Source organism: Dreissena polymorpha, chromosome 14, assembly GCF_020536995.1.
Source record: "Dreissena polymorpha isolate Duluth1 chromosome 14, UMN_Dpol_1.0, whole genome shotgun sequence".
NCBI classification, from domain to species: Eukaryota; Metazoa; Mollusca; class Bivalvia; order Myida; family Dreissenidae; genus Dreissena; species Dreissena polymorpha.
In genome coordinates, this window is record NC_068368.1 from 8,386,341 (window position 1) to 8,394,627 (window position 8,287).

The 8,287-nt window shown below is 38.2% G+C and overlaps 1 protein-coding gene across 1 annotated transcript; it reads left to right on the forward strand.

Moving 5' to 3' along the window:
• Positions 1-1,146: 1,146 nt before the first annotated feature.
• LOC127858488 (high-affinity lysophosphatidic acid receptor-like) lies at positions 1,147-3,396 on the forward strand. The gene has a single exon (XM_052395673.1). It carries the CDS (start codon positions 1,975-1,977, stop codon positions 3,073-3,075), a length of 1,101 nt encoding a protein of 366 aa, XP_052251633.1. The 5' UTR covers positions 1,147-1,974; the 3' UTR covers positions 3,076-3,396.
• The last annotated feature ends 4,891 nt before the right edge of the window (positions 3,397-8,287 follow it).

The following is an 8,287-nucleotide window of genomic DNA, read 5'->3' on the forward strand; positions in this document are numbered from 1 at the left end:
TTTCATAAATAACATTTGGACGCTAATATTCGTACAAAATAAATACTACAAAATACACTGAACAGCCAGTCCCCTTGCAGGTTTGTTCCCGAATCGTCTATTAAAAGATTGCACCAAAGTCACTGGAAAGTCGACTATTGTCGTCATCACTTTGGCGCTCAGGGTGATAACAGAAGGTTGACCACGAAACTGTACCATCTGATGATGAAATATTAACCATATACACCAGTTGCACACTCAACCGTTGCCATGGACTATCAGTGATCACACGAGATTCTCGCCTTATCAAGTCAAGTGTCTAGATCAATTGCGTAAAAGATCGCGTCCTTTAATTGGTCAAGAACAGTTTCTGCACGCGAGAGCTGTCATGATATGAATGAGAACGTTGAAGGCTCTTCACGAATGCCATATGGCGTCTATGTGAAACGTTTCATCGTTAGATCGTTCATGAGTTGTTTAAAGGTGCAGGGATGGATGATCGCAAAAATGCACTTTGAGCTGTCCAGCTTGAACGTTTAGTGGTTGGCACATTTTTGGGTAAATTGCAGCCCGATCAGATTAAGAGCTTACGAAGTGTTTAATTTACGACTGATTTTGTGTTTCAATAAATAAACTTTATTTCCATTATTTTCTACATATCAGAGGAACCAAGGAAAAAAACAGTAATTTTGTGTCAGCAATCATAAATATTGGTGCTTTGTGTTAACGTGGTGCTGTTTAATTGCGTAGTTGTATGTGAGATACTAGTAATTGGAATATGTAAAATATGTTTACACCTGAAACAACGTATTGCCAAGTCAAAAAGCTCATTTCTGTGAAAGTGCAAAACAACTGTTTTCAAAACATTTTTTTAAAACAGGCAACAATGTATTTATCAATGTCATTCGAAGCGAAATAGCAACAGAATATTTTTTTAATATGTCCCTTATGTGTCAACACTGAACATGCGTGTTTGCATGCAATTCGAAGTAAATTAAGTAGCATCAATGGTCTTGTAGACTTATTCTTTACACACGTTACAGGCAATCAAACTATTTATTTACTTAAACGTTAAGTTGGAGTTTATTTTTAGTTGTGTTCCTTTAATCTAACAGCAATGCGAGACGCAAACATTTAACAACACGATCTGTTTCTCTTATCTGTAGACAACTTATAATATCCTGAACAGTTCTTCCCGTGCTTGTAAATAACTGCAGCTCTATTTTGTGACACAGCACGATTTTAGCTGTTAATTTAATTATTGGGAGTAATAATAGTTCTTCCCGAATTAGATATTTATCCGGATTTATAGGGATCCTGAGGATTGCCAACAGAATAATGTACTTCAGAGTTTATCCTAAAATACCGTTAATGCTGCGAAAACGTGACTCGTGTACGTAATTAATAGTAAACAATATAAATTATTGTGTTCAAAACAAGTAAACAATATATTAATTATTGTGTTCAAAACAAATGTGTGGTCTTAAAAAAGCCGGTCGCGTGATAAGGCGGAATACTGTTTGATCCGATATATTATCCGCAGAATGGTAGAATACTCACGTTTATACTGACTTTTGCACCAGATACGTGATTTGGAGATAATTAGCTTGCGTAAAGAACGCAGATTCTTGCCTATATATTCAAAGAAGCGCTTGACAGAAGAATGCGTCTTCGTGCAGATATTGCAATTAAAGAAAATAGCATATGAAAATGTGTGCTGTGGTCTCACAAACTTGGTGTTGAAAGCCGAGGACATCTGAATGTTTAGTTGTGTAAAAATATGAAAAAATGTTTCAATGGAGTATCTGTTAACAAAAAAAACACAAGGCGGAACATTTAAATGCATATCACGTGGACCCTGTGAATGTCTTCTGTTCATATAACGAGAGTTAATTTCCTGAAGAGTAATTAATATTAACGTGTTGTACCCAAGCGTTTGCTCTTTTGCGTTTTTAGAAGATAGACCTTTGCACAGAAATCATCTAAAAGACAACAATGACGAACGGAACAGATTTTGCGACCAACGAAACTGTTAATTCACAACAGGATTTCATTTCGATTTGGATGAAAATAATTATATGCATACTATTGTGTATAACAATGTGTATAGCAATCGTGGGAAATACAATCACGTGTGTCATTGTCTACCGGAAGACAGTTATGAGAACTGCTAAAAACCTTTTACTAACGAATATAGCGCTGTCGGACATAGTCCTTTCTTGTACGGTGATGCCTTTCTTGATATTCAAAACGGTATTCCCGGAACGGTTGGTGGACTTGCGCCTGTGCGTGTCCATATCGATGATCAAAGACGTGTTAGTGGCGGTTTCCACTTTCACCTTGATGATTATTAGCGCAGATAGGTTTTTGATTGTTGTTCACAAGAAGGACAGGCTGACCGTGCCCGTTTCAAAACTTTGCATAACCGGAACATGGGCCGTTGCAATCCTCTTCACTATGGTACAACTTGAGAGCAACAGTAGGGAAGCGATCCTGCACGATTTACTGTTCTGTTATCAACACGCCCCATCGTCAAGAATAGCGGTGATATATACGGTTACTTTTGTTACGCTGACTTTCATCATACCACTGGCAGTCATGTTTTACCTATTCGCCACCATTTTAAGAACCGTACAACTCATCTGCAAGAAAGTGCATATTCATACTGGAAGTAATCTAAATATAGCTGTCACGCAATACAGCAGCAAAATAGGACTTCCGCCCGTGGCAACGCGCTATACATTCATGGGAGATTTTGAAGCCAAACGCCGAGCATTTGGGACGATTTTTCTTTTGTTTATTACATTGTTTATATGCTGGGTGTCTTATATGTCGGAGAGGATTTTCAGAAACACTGGAAGTAATGAACACACGTCAGGTGATCTCATTGTAGAGCTGATTTTCATATCCATAGGCTTCATGAAAAGTGCTCTTTATCCTGTCATATTCTGCGCGCGCAATCGTCGCTTTCGCTCCGCATGCGGACGCATATTTACGATTAAACTATGTCTGTTCACGAAATGCGTCGTCCTCAAATCTAGAAGAATACGTCCGCGTAATCTGTACGTTTGTCCTGAATCCGTCGGCCATCTTTGACCATGTCATCCGAACTAGCTTTATCCGAAAATATGCACTGTCCTAGCAGATGGAACGTATCTAAGACAGAGGTGCAAAATACATCACGAGGCAGAAAACGAAGGAATCATGAGGGGAAAGAATAAATCCACCCGCCCATCTCCTGCAAATGTTTTAGGTCAATGACGAGTAGTATCAATGCTGAAAACATTGATGGAATTAAACCACTCTGAAAGTGATTGCATTTGTGTTTTCCTGATATATTTCTGCATTTTGTTCATTCCTGTAATATGTTAAGTCCATATAAAAGGTTCAATGGCCAATAAAAAGCGCTAAAACTTATTCAGGCATCGACATTTGATTATTATACATGTTCAAACCAATCATTATTCATCGATTCCAGTCAGGAAGCGTTTGTCTTTTTTTATTCGTGAGTATTAATATGAGACGTCCATTTTTGCTCACATAGTGTGTTTCATATTGTTTCATTTGTTGTAATGTATTTAATATGTCATCCCCAAAACATACACAAAACATAATTATTGTTGGGTGTAGTTTTATCTATATACGATCATACATTTTTTTATCAAATCGCCATTTTTTATTTAAATATGAACTTCAATCGGTGGCTCAGTCTAGACATATTTTTAAGTTTAAAGTGATTCCCCATGCATGCGAAAACAATCACCTCATTGATCACTTTTTTAAAATTGAGATGTTTGTGTTAAATTTGTAACTGAATATTTTTGTGCACTAAACTAATCGCACGAGTATTTGATACACGTGTCAAATAACAGTGGTGAGCGCATTGTTTGATATCAGTGTTTTCCAATATATTATGGAATCCAATACCTCGTGCTTTTAATATTTGGTAGAGCTGTTAAAAGTCATCCCTAATCGGCTGAGAATGCGTGTATTGGCATCATGAAAGCATTACCGTCGTTGTGTTGCTAATGAAATGTATCAATGGATTAAAAAATATATATATATTCTGTCAAAAAACATTTTTTTTTTGGTATCTTCGTGTATGCGTCATTATCAACATTAGTATGACTTCTACACACAATATTTTGGAGAAACTAATTTTTTATCAACACGGCAATCATATTTAATTGCTGTTTTTATATGGGCTACCTGAACAAGTCTCTATCTTACACAGTGACATCATAACCGCCTCAAAAGACTCTAAAAACATTCATTTTTATGTCCCCCACTATAGTAGTGGGGGACATATTGTTTTTGCCTTGTCTGTAGGTTGGTCTGTTGGTTGGTCTGTTGGTTGGTTGGTTGCGCCAACTTTAACATTTTGCAATAACTTTTGCTATATTGAATATAGCAACTTGATATTTGGCATGCATGTGTATCTCATGGAGCTGCACATTTTGAGTGGTGAAAGGTCAAGGTCAAGGTCATCCTTCAAGGTCAGAGGTCAAATATATGTGGCCAAAATCGCTCATTTTATGAATACTTTTGCAATATTGAAGATAGCAACTTGATATTTGGCATGCATGTGTATCTCATGGAGCTGCACATTTTGTCAGGTGAAAGGTCAAGGTCATCCTTCAAGGTCAGAGGTCAAATATATGTGGCCCAAATCGCTTCTTTTATGAATACTTTTGAAATATTGAAGATAGCAACTTGATATTTGGCATGCATGTGTATCTCATGGAGCTGCACAATTTGAGTGGTGAAAGGTCAAGGTCAAAGTCATCCTTCAAGGTCAGAGGTCAAATATATGTGGCCCAAATCGCTTATTTTATGAATACTTTTGCAATATTGAAGATAGTAACTTGATATTTGGCATGCATGTGTATGTCATGGAGCTGCACATTTTGAGTGGTGAGAGGTCAAGGTCAAGGTCATCCTTCAAGGTCAAATAAATGGGTCAAAATTGCTCATGTAATGTCACTTCTGCAATAGTGAAGCTAGCAATATTATATTTGAAATGCATGTGTATCTCATGGAGCTGCACATTTTGAGTGGTGAAGGGTCAAGGTCAAGGTCATCCTTCAAGGTCAAACGTCATATAGGGGGACATTGTGTTTCACAAACGCATCTTGTTTTAAATAAATAAAAGCACATTTTAATAGAGCGCCATGTTGTCTTTAACCACAAAAGTGAAATAAGAACACTTCATAAAAGTGTGTCGTTTAACTCGTGTTTCTTGTAATCAATAAATAATTAATTTTTAAGCATACCACGTGGTTGCAACAAGCTCAACACGCCGTTATATGTCCATTTTAAATTTCTACGCGTGTTGGGACCTTTCCAAATGCCATATACCATGTGTATTCAGCTGAATATTTAAGCTGTACTCCGCTTCCAACACATTCGAATGTGCCTCGGGCATACGAAAACCTTGCATCCCTTATCATAGTGCTTATCGGCCCTCCTCATATTATCGTGACTTTAACGAAAAACCCTCAAGAAGCGCTGGAGAGAAAATATTGTTTGTTTTTTGTTGTTTTTTTTTCTTCAATTTTTAGAAGTTTTAATTTAGTTTATTGATATCCATGACTATTACGACGATCATTCTCATTATTTCCGGTGTTCATTGGAAAGTAGGTCATGTTTAGTTCAGGGTGATTCTATGATGATTTAATTGCGTAACACACAATTAGGTAAGTTTGTTTATGGTTAATTAGCTAGATCAAATGTTTTATATGCCGCTTATTTTTGAATAAAATATATAAATATTGTAAGAGCAACATGAGCAAGAGTTTCGTTCTTCCATTAAGATACTATTATTAGAACAAGCACATGCGCATAGTAACAAACCTTAGCAACCAATCAGAAAGGCCGATATTATGAGATCTATTTTACATGATACAGATTACTACAGGGAGCTTAGTCTAGCCAGTATTTGGTCAAAACAATGCCGCTTTAAATGCAGTTTTCTACGGACAGACATGCTATATTTGAACTGAAACGTTATCTACCCGATACATAGGCGGTTCCAGGGGGGGGGGGGGGGCGGACGCGGCGTACGCCCCCCCCCCTTCCCCCCTAAAATATCCAAAGTAAAGTCAATTCATTACATGTTTTACACTTAACTACATCAAAATCAACTATTAAAACTTGTCAAAGCCTTCAAAATCACCTAATTCGTGGAGCTTCCGGGGGGCTTCGTCCCCCTGGACCCCCAAAACTATAAACTATGCATTTATGGGGCATTATAAGAAGGTACTTTGATGAAAGTATATAAGGCGTGACATGCTCTAGAAGTGGTTGTCAAAGCCTTCAAAATCACTAAAATCGTGGAGCTTCCGGTGGGCTTCGCCCACCCTGGACCCACAAAACTATAAATTATGCACTTTTTAGGCATTATAAGAAGGTACTTTGATGAAAGTATATAAGGCGTGACATGCTCGAGAAGTGGTTGTCAAAGCCTTCAAAATCACTACAATCGTGAAGCTTCCGGGGGACTTCGCCCCTCTAGACCCCCTAAACGATAAACTATGCATTTTTTGGCATTATTAGAAGGTACTTTGATGAAAGTATATAAGGCGTGACATGCTCGAGAAGTGGTTATCAAAGCCTTCAAAATCACTAAAATCGTGGAGCTTCCGGAGGGCTTCGCCCACCCTGGACCCCGAAAACTATTAATTATGCACTTTTTTGGCATTATAAGAAGGTACTTTGATGAAAGTATATAAGGCGTGACATGCTCGTTAAGTGGTTGTCAAAGCCTTCAAAATCATTAAAATCGTGAAGCTTCCGGGGGGCTGCGCCCCCCTGGAACCCCCTAAACGACAAACTATGCACTTTTTTGGCATTATAAAAAGGTACTTTGATGAAAGTATAAAGCGTGACATGCTCGAGAAGCGGTTGACAAAGCCTTCGAAATCACTAAAATCGTGAAGCTTATGGTGGGCATCGCGCCTTGGACCCCCTAGCAGAGCTTTGCCCTGCACCCGCCAGGGCCCCTAGCGGCTCCCTTGACCCCCAGCAAATCTGTCAATATCCCGCCCCCCCCCCCCCCTAACCAGAAATCCTGGATCCGCCCCTGCAATACATAACTACTAAAGGACATAGTTACGAATATTTGTTTTACTGGCATCTGTATTCCAGAGTCATCAAATACACACGTATAAGTTGAACAACAAAACTATGCTTCTTGTAAATTGAAGTAAGTACGGCCGGAATTTCACAGTCAAAACAACTGCATAATATGCAATTGTTTTAATACAATTCTAGTGGGTGCTTACCATAATTTCTCTCTTTATCTTTCAGGAGTTACTATTCCTACATTAATTGTAGTTTAAACCGTTCACGTGGAGTAGCCCCCACCCCCTCCAAAAACATTTTCAATTCAATATCTGTCCAGAAGGCTCTCATGCGGTGTGAACGACAATATAAATCTTCGTGAGTGAGTAAATATCGAATGAGTGTGTAAATATCGAGTAAGTGTGTGAATATCGAGTAAGTGTGTAAAAATCGAGTAAGTGTGTCAATATCGAGTAAGTGTGTAAATATCGAGTAAGTGTGTGAATATCGAGTAAGTGTATAAATATCGAGTAAGTGTGTCAATATCGAGTGAGTGTTTGAATATCGAGTAGGTGGGTGAATATCGAGTGAGTGAGTGAATATCGAGTGAGTGTGTGAACATAGTGAGTGTGTAAATATCGAGTGAGTGGGTGAATATCGAGTGAGTGTGTAAATATCGTGTGAGTGTGTGAATATCGAGTGAGTTTGTGAATATCAAGTTAGTGAGTAAATATCGAGTGAGTGAGTAAATATCGAGTGAGTGAGTAAATATCGAGTAAGTGAGTACATATCGAGTGAGTGAGTGAATATCGAGCGAGTGTGTGAATATCGAGTGAGTGTGTCAATACGGAGTAAGTGTGTGAATATCAAGTGAGTGTTTACATATCGAGTGAGTGTGTGAATATCGAGTTTATGTGTGAATATCGAGTGAGTGTGTGAATATCGAGTGAGTGTGTAAATATCGAGTAAGTGTGTGAATATCGCGTGAGTGTGTGAATATCGAGTAAATTTGTGAATATCGAGTGAGTGTGTGAATATCGAGTGAGTGTGTAAATATCGAGTAAGTGTGTGAATATCGAGTGAGTGTGTGAATATCGAGTGAGTGTGTGAAAATCGAGTGAGTGTGTGAATATCGAGTGAGTGTGTGAATATCGAGTAAGTGTGTGAATATCGAGTGAGCGTATAAATATCGAATGAGCACTGTGTTTATATCGAGTAAGTTTGTAAATATCGAGTGAGTCTGTGA

Bases quoted from the DNA above. Each gene is read 5' to 3' on its own strand.
- LOC127858488 (XM_052395673.1), top strand. From the start codon at position 1,975: ATGACGAACGGAACAGATTTTGCGACCAACGAAACTGTTAATTCACAA.